The sequence below is a fragment of the Musca autumnalis genome, unplaced genomic scaffold (assembly GCF_047663935.1).
Source record: "Musca autumnalis isolate F117 unplaced genomic scaffold, ASM4766393v1 scaffold_5, whole genome shotgun sequence".
Lineage (NCBI taxonomy): Eukaryota > Metazoa > Arthropoda > Insecta > Diptera > Muscidae > Musca > Musca autumnalis.
In genome coordinates, this window is record NW_027412088.1 from 71250033 (window position 1) to 71266179 (window position 16147).

The window sequence follows — 16147 nt, forward strand, 5'->3', positions numbered from 1 at the left end:
GGTTAACCTTCTTTGTGAGCATTTATTTGACGTTTGCGCTATGGAAACCAGAGGGTTTATTAAATCCGGTTAAATGCAAACGGGAAATCGATGAAATGCAGATGAAATCGAGTGGATTTCGTAAATGTAAACATAGTATACGGAGTTTTTATTCTCTTTGACAAGAAAATTGTACAAAGTAAACAGACACCTTCCCAGCAAAAACCAGCAAGCAATTAGCTGACTTGCAAAACAGAACAATTTGTCCGCCACTAAAGAAACCAAAGGAAGCAAAAATGTTGTATTTTATTAAAAATTAAAAAACAAAATGACCCAAAAAAGGATTTTTCCACTACGCAACTTTGTTCTCCAAAAAAAAAGAAAAGAAAAATACAATTATGCTTGCTATTTCCACAATAAAATAAACATAAATCAACAAACAATTTAAAAAAGGTGATTGATTGTTTTCGGAAGAAGAAGAATTGTTAGTGCTTGCTAGAAGAAATTTGTCCAGCAAGAATTTGCAAACTCTCAGTAAAAGAACTGTCAAAATGTCTCTCTCGAATCGCTCTCTGTTGCTGACTTTTTGTGTTAACAGACGACTTAAGGCAACAATTGGTGTAAATTGTTGGAAGTTTTAGGGTAACCAGCAATTGTCAGCTTGTCGATGAGAGAGGGTGTCGAGAGGCAAAGGGTTACCATATGCCTTACCTCTCTCTCCATCAAATTGACAATTGCCGCAAGTAAAATTACCTAATATAAATATGGACTTACAACGGAGGTAGTATAAACATAGCATTACTAGTTCGCTGGCTCAACTGTTTTCCAACGGCGTTATTTGGTATTTATTCAAAAGCCGGTAGACGCCGTTATAACGCAAATTCCCATCTCCTCACCCATGCTTTCAATGAAATGTGCACTCGGTTTGTTTTGTTAAGTTATTCTTGTTTGATTTCGAATTAGATTATTACAAATAAAAAGAATGGATGAACGCAAACTTGAATATGACTCCACGTTGGGAGGGCCAGTGGTACTGGGTACACATATGCCAACATACAAATATGCAGCCTCTGCATATCAGGAAATTAAGGAATTGGTCAATGCCACGAAGCAGACAACATCAACAAAACTTATATTTCAATCATTGCCCAAGCATATGCGTCGAAGGGCAATGTCTCATCATCCCAAGAGACTGCCACGAAAATATAGAGCTGGTCACATACATCAGATGTCAAAATCTGGAAAACCGACACAGACAAAACGGCCATCAAGGAAATATCGACGTCGTCCTAAAAATCTTTTAAAGGAGTATTTAAGGCGCCAAAGGAAACACAAATGGCTGGAGACCCATATATGGCATGCCAAACGATTTCATATGATTGAAAAATGGGGCTATAAACTTCCATATGCAAGCTGTGATAAAACGTATCGTGCTTGTTATCGAGCCACCGCTGAACACTGTCTTCTGCAGGATATTTCATTTTATGGCTGTGTTGAAATCAGGGGAGCAATTAATAGATTAAAGGAAGGACTTGATAGGCTGACAAGCAGGGAATGTGGCTTGTCCATTACTGCAAAAACTTTTGTGACTGGTCGAAGGGAAGGTTGTGTGGATCTATTTAAAGATCATCAATATCCACACAAAGCATTGGGGAAAGTGAGCTTTTTATGGCGTCATCAAGAAGGAGAAACAAATGACTACAATGCTCCAAGAACACTTTGGTTGTGGTTACATCCTGCCGGTTATACTCAGATTTTAGAAGAACTCATAAAGGTATTCGATCTGAAAAGTCAAAAAACCATTAAAGTGCCTTTAAAAGATGAAGAGCCTACAAAAGATGCTACAGAAAATCAGTCTGCAAACACTGTGGTGGATCAGCAAAAGAAGCCTATTGTGAAGTCCCAAAAAATCCAAAGACGTTTGCAATTTATGACAAAAACACAGACCCGACATAATGTTCCTATCTACAAAAGTGAAGATTCTATGGTACAACTAAAGGAGCTGAAGGACACATTGAATAGGTTTCGTTTGACTGGACCTTTAAGTCAAAGTGTTTTGCAAAAAGCTTTAAAAGTTGTTGACCTAGATAAAGTTGACAATAAACAAAGTACCTGGATATGTGAAAAAGCACAAATACACAAATTCTCTGCGCTGCATAAACAACAACAAGATTTTTGGCATAAATGTCAAAAACTTATTACCTCCCCAGCTGAGTTACTATCGAATATGATATTGGCTCTTAATGTTGAAGATCCTCGTCTGAACCGACCACAAAAACGTACAAAAGCTTTAATCACCTATAATGAACAGGCATTCCACGAATCAAATCAGCCACTACTTTGCGATATAGTTCCTGAGCTTAGTTCTTCGGCATTATGGTGTGAAGAAACCAGAAATCGTATATCTGATGAAATGTTAAGTACCCATGATTATTGTTCTTTGAGAGCAAAACATTCTATAGTTCCTGGTAAACCTTGTAAATTTGAAGATGCAATGCAACCTATACCCATAGTGTTGATACAAAGACCCGCATCACAGGAAGGAGATTATAAACGTCTTTCATATGCTTGTGGTTGGGATGTTATAGCACCAGCAGGTTATGGTATGTCCTTATGGTTATCGTTCATTATGTGGGGTGCTCGTCCCGGCGGTTTGAGAGAATTCGAATCGGTAGCAAGAGAAATGGGTACAGAAGAACATTTACCAGATACCATAGGGGGTAAGTTTTTTTTTTTTTGATATAATAATTGTATTTTTAAGTAATCATGAGCTGAGTTATCTAGCCTAAATTTGCTAGTGTAAACTTCCCAACTAAGAACGAGTTTGCGATTTTATCAGTAAAATCTTCTATGAAAAGGTAGGTTAGGTTTGGTTGAAAATGTAGCTACCTCTAAATACCTGAAATTGGGCGGTATCGTTATATGGATGCTACTCCAAAACGAAGACCTACGTCTACAGGTTTTGGCGGAGAAGTTTTGTGATGATCAGGAACCCTAAAAGCAAAATTATATCCAATTTGAGACGAAAATATGGATAAAAACTTTACAATACCTGAAATCGGGCGGTACCGTTATATGGATGTTAATCCAAAACATGGACCTATGTCTACAACTTTTGGCGGAGAGGTTATCTGACCACTATTGACCCTAAAAACCAAATTATATCCAATTTGGGCCTAAAAAGTGGATAAAAACTTTAAAATCCCTGAAATCGGACGGTACCGTTTTGTGGGGCCTACTCCAAATCGTTGACTTATGTCCACAAATTTTGGTGGAGAAGTTTTGAGACCATTAGGAACCCTAAATACCAAATAATAGCTTATTCGGCTACAAAATTTAGCTAAAAACTCCAAATTCCCTGAAGTTGGGTGGTACTTTTATATGTGGTCTGTTCCAAAATGTGGTCCAATGGGTACAATTTTTGGTGGAAAAGTTTTTTGACCACTATGAACCCTAAATACAAAGCTAGTTCGGCTAGAAAACGTAACTAAAAGCTGCAAAATAACTGAAATCTGGCGGTACTCTTATATGAGGCCTAATCCAAAAGGGGACCTGTATAGCCCATCTTCGAACTTGACCTGCATACAGACAATAGACCAGTCTTTGCAAAACCTGTTGTTGTAGAAAAGCAAATATGTTCGTTAGTCTATTTTATTTAGTTACCTGGTTCTGAATCCCCAGTAATACGAATTGAGGCGGCTGCATCGTTCGGATTCTAACTGTGCTAAATCCACTCGTGTTTGCCTTGGCAGCTGAACAATATGACAGTGGATTAAGTGGCGTACATATTAATATTCTCAGATGGAAGAACTGCATTAAGTCAACTATGTAGACATTTAACCTATCACATATCTATTGTATGTTATCGACGATAGGAACCGACGTCAGGATCGTACAATCATTCACATACATAACGATCTTTATGTCGTCTTGAGGGTGTGGAATTTCAGAAAGGCAGATGTTAAACAGTTCCGGAGATATCACCTTGCCATGGGGAACTGCTTATTTTCCTCTACGGGTCTTGGACTTCTTATTTCTAAATTCTACATATGACTGGCGTCCGCACATATAGTTGATTATGCAACGATTCAAACACGGCTGGAGGGTAGTCTTCTCTATATCCAAGAACTGCTTGGCATAGTTGACACTATCGAAGGATAAGGGCAGAGCCACCATAAGTGTTCGTGGCGATCGAAAGGATTGCTTGCTTCTGTTGGTAACATGTTGAGATAATTTAATGCAATTTTTACTATTTTGTTGACCACTATAATAAATGTAATAGTCATGAAATACTACCCTGCAAGAGCAGGCGGATTGTTGGTCGCGATGGAATGGAATTGTCTGACTGATTGAATCTGTAGTATAATAAATAGTTTGACTACATGTTTGGAACTAATAGGGATACTACTGGACGAAATACTACTTCGACTAGAAGATCTAGTTTTATGCTACTGTCGCTAGAAGTGATTATTCATGGCATAGTAAAACTTAAAACCCTTACGGGGCGTAGTTCCGAGTTTTGTGGGGAAATTAACAATTGGTAATGGTAAAACGGTAGTCATTTTTTGAGATCGTACCATATCCGAAATGCCTTCCATTCATTGAGGTATGTAACAGTGTAACATTGAGGTATGTAACAGTGCTGAACATAATACCCAGCAAAATGTTCGATGTTTGTAATAATATAATTGTTCCACAAACATCCCATACGGGACAAGGGAGACTTCTCTCATATCAATGAGGACACCCCGATTCATATTAGCTCAATGATATGGGACCTACTGTTTATCGCCGAGTCCGAACGGCGTGTCTTAAGACACCACTTTGTAGAGAAGTTTTACATGGCTAAAATACTCTTGAAATGTCGCCAACATTAGTGAGGGGTATTTTGCCACCGTTGAAAATTTTGATGTTGACTGGCCGGGGAATCGAACCCACGACCTTCAGCGTACAAGGCGGGTGTGCATACCATTGCACCACGGTGGCACCCGTTCGATGTTTGTACACATTTAAATAAAAACAGAAAAGTCATTTCTATTTCATCGATGGTATTTGCTCAAATCCTGATGAAAATATCGGATCTTTCACGACGTCCTTTGAACCAATGCTTGCTCATAAATAGTTGACAATAGTTTCGAATTGACACCTTCTCTGGCGTATATTCCAGAAAAAATCTCACTCCGTTTAAGAATCGAAGTGGATTTGTCACTGTAATTGAAACCCCCTTCAATTCATCATAGAATATAAACTGCCTATTGAGATCGCAACTGATAATAGTTTTAAGAATTTTGAAATCTGTCCCCATTTTCGCTTCAAGTGTTTAACCCAGGAAAGACATAAAATTTGATAACATAGTATTGGATTACATCTCACTTGAATTTTTGGATAGACAGATAATATAAAAAAATTAGAGATTTAAAAATTTGAATATTTTTTTTTAATTTTAAAATAAAAATGACTTCCTCCTACTCCACTTCGAAAAATTTCTGTTAATTCTCGTGCATATTCTAAATTTCTTCCGCCACAGGTCAACAGACATCAGGTCACCGTTACAATGAATTGTTTAATAAATATTTCCGCTTACCACCGGGAAAACGTTGTAATTATCGTAAATTTGCCATAGTATCACCATTTCGAGCCCCATTTGCACAACTATTAAGAGACTGGGACATAAACAATTCAAATGGTGAACAGAAATCTAACGATTTCTTTATACTAAGAGATCGTTGTAAACTACAAGACATTGGAGAATGTGTTAAAAAGGCAAAACTTTATAAATTTCCAAAAGACCTGCCTGCAGCACAATGTCTAATACAAGTGAAAATCAGTATGACCTCAAGAGGAAATCCTGGTGATTTCTCACTAATATGTTTGCCAAATCGTAAAGATTTTAAAAAGAAATTAAAACAAATTAAAAATCGTAATCATGAACCAGTTTATGTGGAGCCTTTATTACCAGACACAGATGAAAAAGAAAGAAAACGGTTACGCATGCAACACAAGAAACAATTGAAGCGTTTGCGGAGGCAGCGTGTGCGAGAGAAACGTAAGAAGCAGGTTAGTAATACTTTAGAAATTATTGTATCCTATTTGAAATATTATTGTGTTATTCCATGTTTATTAAAAACATATGTTTGCGTTTCTTTTCCTTCTTTTCCAGGAAACTAGCACAACCAAAGTTGTAATACGACCAGCTAATACGTCTGCCATGTGTTTGGAACACATGAAAACAATGTGTAAATTATGGCTACCCGAAAATACCGAAACATTGTACAGTGTAAGAAAACAAGGAACTCGTGATTGTTTTGGCTATATGACTTCAGCACATTTCTGCCTGACCGAAGGTACTGTCGGTGGCATTGCTTATGTGACAATTGAGGGTTTACGTGAACTTTTGAAATTGTGTCAACAGTGTCACATAAAACAGCCACAATGTTTGATTCGTTCGACAAATAGTCGCAATTATCGTTTTGCTTCATTAAAAGTTAACCTAAATGTATAGACAGACTGTTGAATAAATTATAAGAATGAAAAAAAAATGAATTTATGATTGATGGTTAAAACACATATTGGGGGATGTTGTAATATCTTTTCATTTCATACTATTTGATAAGTGTCCGCAATAATTTCATGATTGCCACTATTGCAAATTGACAGTATAATTGAAATAGACAAGGAACCAAGGAAGGTGTAAAACCCAAAATTTATGAAAATTACAGAAATTGTGAAATGTCGATTTTTGGATTTAGATTTTTTAATGAGTGGAAGTTTTAAAAATTTAAGAGCACCCTAAAACACAAAAAGAGTGGATGTTTTAAATCCAGAATGCGTGGATTTTTTAAGGATTTTTATGAGCACCCTAACAACACAAAAGTCGTTGATTTTTTAAAGATTTTAAGGAGCACCCTAACAACACAATGGGATTGAAATTTTTAAAGATTTTTGGGGGCACCCTTACAGCACAATGGGAGTGGAATTTTTAAAGATTTTTAGGAGCACCCTAAAACACAAAAGTCGTGGATTTAAAAACACAAAATGCGTGGAATTTTTAAAGATTTTTAGGAGCACCCTAAAAACAAAAAAGGCTTGGATTTTTTAAAGATTTTTAGGAGCAGTTATGGTGCAAGAGCCACCACTATCGAAGGCCTTCGATACCGTCAACCATGTCAAGCTTTTCAAGGATATAGAGAAGACTACTCCAACCTACTTTGCATCATTGTAAATAATAATTTTTCCTACTTTCATTGTCAGACTCTTCTTTTGGAATACGCTTAATAGATGCGGAGGTACTCGCATCAGATTAAAATTTACTATTTCATTTCATTTTTCATTTTATTTATTTCGATGTAATATAAATAAGCCTACTAAGGCCGATGATACTACATTACAATAGAAAAATATAAATAGTTAATAGGCCGGGGCGATTTGAAAACCTTAATGAGCCCATCGCGTTTCTGATTCCTGGGATTGAACTGAGCAATAAAGTCCGCTGGACCATATATCTACCGTGAAAATCGAGCCTCCCGATTTTGACTTTAAGTTTTTTATTGACGTTTTTTGGATATTTTGGCATATAACAGCCAAACCATTGAGATTTTCGATCCAACACAAATACAAAAATTGTAGCCAAGACATTAATTAAGAACTCTCTAATACATCGCGAAAGCATTGGAACGCTCCTTCAGGCAGTTTTTTCGAAAAATGTCGATAAATGACACTGTGCTACAAAAGTTGACCAGAAAAATATTCAAGTGTTCTGATGCAAAATTATATCGTGTTGGGATCCATGGAAAACGACAATGCCTTTAGTTCGTTGAGGTCACTTCGTTTTATTTTTTTATAACGGCTAAGGTAGTGAAAATCTGGGTTTCTTACATTTCCAAATTTAAACGGACATATCTTCTTTTTCTCACAACGGATTTCTATTGATCCTTCTTCCTTTTAAAGGGGTGAATAATATCTTACGAACAAGTTATTATTTTTTAAATCGTTTAAAAAATGGCTAAGTTATAGTGGTTTAAGTCTGAAAACCCCCTCAAAAAACTATAACTGAGTTTCTCATAATTTTCAAAAATATAATGTTTTTTTGTTTTGTTCAATAATTATTTTCAAAATTATGAAAAATTCAGTTATAGTTTTTTTGAGGGGGTTTTCAGACTTAAACCACTATAACTTAGCCATTTTTTAACCGATTTAAAAAAATAACAACTTGTTCGAAAGATATTATTCATCCCTTTAAAAGGAAGAAGGATCAATAGAAATCCGTTGTGAGAAAAAGAAGATATGTCCGTTTAAATTTGAAAATGTAAGAAACCCAGATTTTCACTACTTTTTCCGTTATAAAAAAATAAAACGAAGTGACCTCAACGAACTAAAGGCATTGTCGTTGTGCATGGATCCCAACATGATGAAATTTTGCATCAGAACACTTGAATATTTTTCTGGTCAACTTTTGTAGCACAGTGTCATTTATCGACATTTTTCGAAAAGTTTACACCTTCTCAAGGCTAAAACTGCCTGAAGGAGCGTTCCAATGCTTTCGCGATGTATTAGAGAGCTCTTAATTACTGTCTTGGCTACAATTTCTGTATTTGTGTTGGATCGAAAATCTCAATGGCTTGGCTGTTATATGCCAAAATATCTAAAAAACGTCAATAAAAAACTTTAAGTCAAAATCGGGAGGTTCGATTTTCACGGTAGATATATGGTCCAGTGGACTTTTTTGCTCAGTTCAATCCCAGGAATCAGAAACGCGAAGGGCTCATTAAGGTTTTTTTCCTTCCGCACAAATCGCCCACCCTAATAGTTAAGTAAACAAGTAAAAATGTGTCAGTCGGCTTTGCCGATAGATATGTACCCTCAGCCAATGTGAAGTGAAACTTTCACCTACGGACAGATCGAATGTATTTAAGGTCTCTTCAGAATTTTGTGGCCCTTTCTGGACATTCGAACTTGCCGACAAACATGTGGATTAGGAATTAACTGCACTAAGGCACAAATGTTGAACCTTTGTGGGGGAGGTACCCTTAACACCGTTCGGGCTGTTTTCCTAAGAAATATGGACTTGCCCCGAAAAAAACCTTTACCGTCGTAATGGATGTAGCGAATGTAAATCGTATCAACAAAAATCAAAGTGATTCGAGAGCAGGTCTTAAAGTGAATTTATCCGAAATTGTGTGTGAGAGTTACCAGAAGGAGTAGACAAATATAGTCCATATTCGAACCTGATCTATATCTGGTAGATATTATGAGAATGTGTAAAGTATGGACCAAATCGGTCACTCCCATCAAGAGTTATCGTGCGCACCATTTTTCCGAATATTTTTGAACTTTTGTGGGGTAGGTACCTGAAGGAGTGGACCGATATGGCTTATCTACGAACTTAAACTAAGTTTGGAAACAATATTACGAAGGCCAAATTTTGGCCGGAATCGGCATTTCTGTTCGAGAATTATCTTGCGGTTCCACCAATAAACATGGTGTCATAGGGTTTGTTTTTCAACTTTCAGGCTATTTTTCAGGAAGTATGGACTTGCCCCTGAGGAAACTTGTACCTTCGTATAGGGGACAGTGAATACAAGATGTTACAACAAAAACCAAGGCGATTCGTGAGCAGGTCCTACACTGAACTTTTCCGAAATTTTGTGTGGGAGGTACTCGAAGGAGTTTACCGATTGAGTCCATATTGGAACCTCATCTAAGTCTGGTAGAAATTTCATAATGTGCAAAGTAATGACCAAATCGGTAACTTCCTTCAAGAGTTATCGTACGCACAAATTTTCCGAATATTTTCGAACTTTTGTGGGGAAGGTAACGGAAGGAGTGGACCGATATAATCCATCTTTGAACTTGAACTAAGTTTGAACAAAATATTACGAAAGCCAAATTTTGGACCGAATCGGCAGATCCGTTCGAGGGTTATCTTGCGCTCCAACCATTACACACGGTGTCATAGGGTTTTTTGTAACTTTCAGGCTATTTCCTCAGGAAGTATGGACTTGCCCCTAATGAAACTTACAGCATCGTATAGAGGACAGCGAATACAACTTGCGTAAACAAAAATCAAAGCGATTCGAGACCAGGTCCTAAACTGAACTTTTCTGAAATTTTGTGTGGGAGGTACCCGAAGGAGTGGACCGATTGAGTCCATATTGAAACCTCATCTAAGTTTGGTAGAAATTACACGATGTGCAAAGAATGGACCAAATCGGTTATTCCCTACAAGAGTTATCGTGCGCACAACTTGTCCGAACATTTTTGAACTTTTGTGGGGGAGGTACCTGAAGGAGTGGAACGATATGGCTCATCTTCGAATTTAAACTATGTTTGGACAAAATATTACGAAGGCCAAATTTTGGACCGAATCGGCAGATCCGTTCGAGAGTTATCTTGCGCTCCATCCACTGCACACGGTGTTATAGGGGCTTTTTGCATCTTTCAGGATATTTTCTCAGGAAGTATGCCCCTGATGAAACTTGTACCGTCGTATGGGGGGCAATGAATACAAGTTGTTGCAACAAAAAGCGATTCGAGAGCAGGTCCTAATCTGAACTTATCCGAAATTTTGTGTGGGAAGTACCAGAAGGAGTGGACCGATTGAGTTCATTTTGGAAACTTATCTAAGTTTAGTAGAAATTTCACGATGTGCAAAGTATGGACCAAATCGGTTACTTCAAGAGTTATCGTGCGCACAAATTTTCCGAACATTTTCGAACTTTTGTGGGGGAGGTACTGGAAGGAGTGGACCGATATAGCCCATCTTCGAACTTAAACTAAGTTTGTACAAAATATTACGAAAGCCAAAGTTTGGATCGAATCGGTTGATCCGTTCGAGAGTTATCGTGCGCACCAGCCAGCCAGATAGACGGACAGACGGACGGACATTGCTCAATCGGCTCAAATTGTCTGAAACACATTTCGTCCAAACATACATGGGGTCTAAAATCATTATTTCGATGAGGCACATTTTGCCCGTATGAAAGTGTATATACATACCCTCGTTAGCATAAATGCTAAGGGTATAAAAAAACTGCAGATGTTTGTCCATTCCGATCCCTGATTATTATCTGACTATCATCAAAAGGGCTTCTTCCTCTCTGGGAACTCCATCTGCATTCGTGAGGATCCGACTAAAATTAGGACCTTTAACGTGATTTCAAGGTTTATAAGGACAGACGAACGTAATTTCCCCTATATATCAATGAACAAATTTACCATTCTTTTTTAATCAATAATTATTTATTACTACATATGTAATTATCTTCCTATTGCTTTTATAAAAACAAGAACCATTTAACAATTTAATAAGCAGTAACATCCGATATAAATTTTATTCTTCATATATAACAAAATTAAAAAAAAAAATAATTAACATCAACTATCGCATGCCGAATCACTTTCATCTCTCGGTAGTGTAGACGGGGGTATATGGTTTGGTGGCAACTTTCCCGAATATTTAGCACGACGATCTTCCAACCATTCCAATGGATGAGCATTCTTTCGATGAGCATGCATGTTACCATTTGAAATAAATTTCATTGGGCAATAGGTGCAGGTGTACAAAGGAGTTTGACTGTGGTAAGCAAGATGGTCCTAAAACAAAGCCAAAAACAGATTATAAAGAAGTCTAATATCCCAACAATTCAATAGAACAATTACCTTCAATGCCGTTCGTTGTTTAAACTTCTTCGGACATAGGTTGCATTCATATTTACTTGTCATTTGATGATTATACTGAACATGTCGTCGATGATTACGCAGGTTAATTGAAACTTTTCCACATATATCGCAAGTGTACTCAACAACACCACCCTCGGGATGTTTCAGTGCCATGTGACTTCTTAGCGCCCGTTCATGTATAAATCGTGTTCCACATATTTCACATCGTTTATATGTTATTGGTTTATCGGAATGTTTCACCATGTGCCTTTCGAATGCATCTTGTTTACGCAATACCATGCCACAAATATCACAAATCTTGACATATTTCTCCATATGTATAGTTCGTACATGATCGTCGAGTAATGGTTTTGAACCGTATCTGTAAAGGAAAGAAAAGAGGAAAACAAAAAATTATGAAAAGAAAAAGGAAGAATTAGTGCCATCTTTGGGAAATCTTTCCCAGAATTCAATGGTCGCACCATTTCAACTAACATTCTCAGTTATCATAAACTTATGATTAGGAATATAAAGCTTCGACCAAAACCATGTCATATTGAAGCTCTCTGAAAAATTAGGGAAAGGCTAAACAATATCAAAAATGTTTATCGGTGGCAAGCAAGAAACCCTCATCGAAATGTTGGTTTGCATTTCCTGAGTATTTTCAGCAATTCTCTATGATAGAAGTTCAGCCATGTTTTGGATTGTTAAGGCCTCGGTACATAAGTTGTCACTGTTCACATACATAAGTAATTCAGCTCTTGATAACAAAGGGAAGATTACTTCAGCAGGCAGTAATTTCAGCTGTTGAAATACTTCTCTTCTGAAAGAAGCTGTTCTATATCTGTTAACTTTCACCTCGGTGTCATTACGTTCGAAATTCTATTTTGAAGGCTACCTAATAAGGTGTAGTGGGCAATTCATACACACAGGTCATTCGGGTCGCAGTTCCACTGGTTCCACAGGAACTTCGAACTTCTATTCCGTATATAGGAACCAGTAGCGCATGGAAGAGACAGTAGCCATAGTGCTAACATTTTCTGATCATCTACATCCGATCGCTGAATGCATCGTGTTCCCTATTAACTACACCCGAACGTTGAATATATCGTGATCCCAATAGCTCTATATTTGACTCAATAAATGAAAGGCTTTCTAGAAGCACCTTTTCCTAGGAAAAACTTTGTAGAAGCACCCTTTCCTCTGCAAAGGCTTCTTAGAAGCACCCTTTGCTCTGAAAAGGCTTCTTAGAAGCACCCTTTGCTCTGAAAAGGCTTTCTAGAAGCACCCTTTCCTAGGAAAAACTTTCTAGAAGCACCCTTCCCTCTGAAAATGCTTTCTAGAAGCAGTCTTTCCTCTGAAAAAAGCTTTCTAGAATCCCCCTTTCCTCTGAAAAACTTTCTGGAAGCACTCTTTCCTCTGAAAAGGCTTTCTAGAAGCATCCTTTTCTCTGAAAAGGCTTTCTAGAAGCCCCCTTTCCTCTGAAAAGGCTTTTTAGAAGCACCCTTTCTTCTGAAAAGGAAAGGGGGCTTCTTCTAGAAAGCCTTTCAGAGGAAAGAATGCTTCTAGAAGCACCCTTTCCTCTGAAAAGGCTTTCTAGAAGCACCCTTTCCTCTGGAAAGACTTTCTAGAAGTAAACTTTCCTCTGAAAAGATTTTCTAGAAGCAGCCATTCCTCTGCAAAAGGCTTTCTAGAAGCCCCCTTTCATCTAAAAAATCATTCTAGAAGCGACCCTTCCTTTGAAAAGGCTTTCTAGAAGCCCCCTTTCTTCTGAAAAGACTTTCTAGAAGTAACCTTTGCCACCTTTCCCCTGAAAAGGCTTTCTAGAAGCACCCTTTCCTCTGATAAAGCTTTCTAGAAGCGTCCTTTCCTCTGAAAAAGCTTTCTAGAAGCCCACTTTCCTCTGAAAAGGCATTCTAGAAGCATTCTTTCCTCTGAAAGGCTTTCTAGAAGAAGCCCCCTTTCCACTGAAAGGGCTTTCTAGAAGCACCCTTTCCTCTGAAAAGGCTTTCAACAAGCACCCTTTTCTCTGAAAAGGCTTTCTAGAAGCACCCCTTCCTCGGAAAAGGCTTTCTAGAAGCCCCCTTTTTTCTGAAAAGGCTTTCTAGAAGCCCCCTTTTCTCTGAAAAGGCTTTCTAGAAGCCCCCTTTCCTCTGAAAAGGCTTTCTAGAAGCACCCTTTCCTCTAAAAAGTGCTCCCTATTAACTACACCCGAACGTTGAATATATCGTGATCCCATTAGCTCTATATTTGACTCAATAAATGAAAGGCTTTCTAGAAGCACCCTTTCCTAGGAAAAACTTTGTAGAAGCACCCTTTCCTCTGCAAAGGCTTCTTAGAAGCACCCTTTGCTCTGAAAAGGCTTCTTAGAAGCACCCTTTGCTCTGAAAAGGCTTTCTAGAAGCACCCTTTCCTAGGAAAAACTTTCTAGAAGCACCCTTCCCTCTGAAAATGCTTTCTAGAAGCAGTCTTTCCTCTAAAAAAAGCTTTCTAGAATCCCCCTTTCCTCTGAAAAACTTTCTGGAAGCACTCTTTCCTCTGAAAAGGCTTTCTAGAAGCATCCTTTTCTCTGAATAGTCTTTCTAGAATCACCCTTTCCTCTGAAAAGTCTTTTTAGAATCACCCTTTCCTCTGAAAAGTCTTTCTAGTAGCACCCTTTTCTCTGAAAAGGCTTTCTAGAAGCCCCCTTTCCTCTGAAAAGGCTTTTTAGAAGCACCCTTTCTTCTGAAAAGGAAAGGGGGCTTCTTCTAGAAAGCCTTTCAGAGGAAAGAATGCTTCTAGAAGCACCCTTTCCTCTGAAAAGGCTTTCTAGAAGCACCCTTTCCTCTGGAAAGGCTTTCTAGAAGTAAACTTTCCTCCGAAAAGATTTTCTAGAAGCAGCCTTTCCTCTGCAAAAGGCTTTCTAGAAGCCCTCTTTCCTTTGAAAAAGCTTTCTAGAAGCGTCCTTTCCTCTGAAAAAGCTTTCTAGAAGCCCACTTTCCTCTGAAAGGCATTCTAGAAGCATTCTTTCCTCTGAAAGGCTTTCTAGAAGAAGCCCCCTTTCCACTGAAAAGGCTTTCTAGAAGCACCCTTTCCTCTGAAAAGGCTTTCTAGAAGCACCCTTTCCTCTGAAAAGGCTTTCTAGAAGCACCCTTTCCTCTGAAAAGGCTTTCTAGAAGCACCCTTTCCTCTGAAAAGGCTTTCTAGAAGCACCCTTTTCTCTGAAAAGGCTTTCTAGAAGCACCCCTTCCTCGGAAAAGGCTTTCTAGAAGCCTCCTTTTCTCTGAAAAGGCTTTCTAGAAGCCCCCTATCCTCTGAAAGGCATTCTAGAAGCATTCTTTCCTCTGAAAGGCTTTCTAGAAGAAGCTCCCTTTCCACTGAAAAGGCTTTCTAGAAGCACCCTTTCCTCTGAAAAGGCTTTCTAGAAGCACCCTTTTCTCTGAAAAGGATTTCTAGAAGCACCCTTTTCTCTGAAAACGCTTTCTAGAAGCCCCCTTTCCTCGGAAAAGGCTTTCTAGAAGCCCCCTTTTCTCTGAAAAGGCTTTCTAGAAGCACCATTTCCTCTAAACAGGCTTTCTAGAAGCACCCTTTTGTCTGAAAAGGCTTTCTAGAAGCACCCCTTCCTCGGAAAAGGCTTTCTAGAAGCCCCCTTTTCTCTGAAAAGGCTTTCTAGAAGCCCCCTTTCCTCTGAAAAGGCTTTCTAGAAGCACCCTTTCCTCTAAAAAGGCTTTCCAGAAGCACCCTTTCCTCTAAAAAGGCTTTCCAGAAGCATTCTTTCCTCTGAAAAGGCTTTCTAGAAGCACCCTATCCTCTGAAAAAGTTTCCTAGAAACCCACTTTCCTCTGAAAAGGATTTCTAGAAGCACCCTTTCCTCTGAAAAGGCTTTCTAGAAGCACCCTTTCCTCTGAAAAGGCTTCCTAAAAGCACCCTTTTCTCGGAAAAGGCTTTATAGAAGCTCGCTTTCCTCTAAAAAGGCTTTCTATAAGCACCCTTTCCTCTGAAAAGGTTTCCTAGAAACACCATTTCCTCTGAAAAGGCTTTCTAGAAGCACCCTTTCCTCCGAAATGGCTTTCTAGAAGCACCCTTTCCTCTGAAAAAGCTTTCTAGAAGCACCCTTCCTCTGAAAAGGCTTTCTAGAAGCACTCTTTCCTCTGAAAGGCTTTCTAGAAGAAGCCCACTTTCCACTAAAAAGGCTTTCTAGAAGCACCCCTTCCTCTGAAAAGGCTTTCTAGAAGCCCCCTTTCTTCTGAACAGGCTTTCTAGAAGTACCCTTTGCCACCTTTCGCCTGAAAAGGCTTTCTAGAAGTACCCTTTGCCACCTTTCCCCTGAAAAGGCTTTCTAGAAGCCCCCTTTCCTCTGAAAAGGCTTTCTAGAAGCATTCTTTCCCTGAAAAGTTTTCTAGAAGCACCCCTTCCTCTGAAAAGGCTTTCTAGAAGCACTCTTTCCTCTGAAAGGCTTTCTAGAAGAAGCCCACTTTCCACTAAAAAGGCTTTCTAGAAGCACCCTTTCCTCTGAAAAGGCTTTCTAGAA

At 38.4% G+C, this 16147-nt stretch overlaps 2 protein-coding genes across 4 annotated transcripts in view; one reads left to right on the top strand and one right to left on the bottom strand.

Moving 5' to 3' along the window:
- The first annotated feature begins 752 nt into the window (after nt 1-752).
- On the top strand, nt 753-6518 carry Pop1 (POP1 ribonuclease P/MRP subunit). Its single transcript, XM_073956504.1, has 3 exons — nt 753-2699; nt 5507-6036; nt 6140-6518. The coding sequence occupies exons 1-3, from the start codon at nt 962-964 to the stop codon at nt 6479-6481; spliced, it is 2610 nt and encodes an 869-aa protein (XP_073812605.1). The 5' UTR covers nt 753-961; the 3' UTR covers nt 6482-6518.
- Nucleotides 6519-11270: 4752 nt separating this feature from the next.
- The window catches only part of LOC141387189 (uncharacterized), a 28572-nt gene continuing 23695 nt past the window's right edge, over nt 11271-16147 (bottom strand). For all 3 annotated transcript variants that reach the window (XM_073956451.1, XM_073956453.1, XM_073956452.1), the window contains exons 3-4: nt 11638-12019; nt 11271-11571 (exon numbers count right to left, since the gene is read on the bottom strand). In XM_073956451.1, the coding sequence (XP_073812552.1) occupies nt 11353-11571; nt 11638-12019 (601 nt within the window). In that variant the 3' untranslated portion in view covers nt 11271-11352. The remainder of the gene's footprint in view (nt 11572-11637; nt 12020-16147) is intronic.

Coding starts and splice junctions, on each gene's coding strand:
- Pop1 (XM_073956504.1), top strand. CDS start 962: ATGGATGAACGCAAACTTGAATATGACTCCACGTTGGGAGGGCCAGTG. Junction 2,700..5,506: donor TTTACCAGATACCATAGGGG/GTAAGTTTTTTT, acceptor CTTCCGCCACAG/GTCAACAGACATCAGGTCAC. Junction 6,037..6,139: donor GAGAGAAACGTAAGAAGCAG/GTTAGTAATACT, acceptor CTTCTTTTCCAG/GAAACTAGCACAACCAAAGT.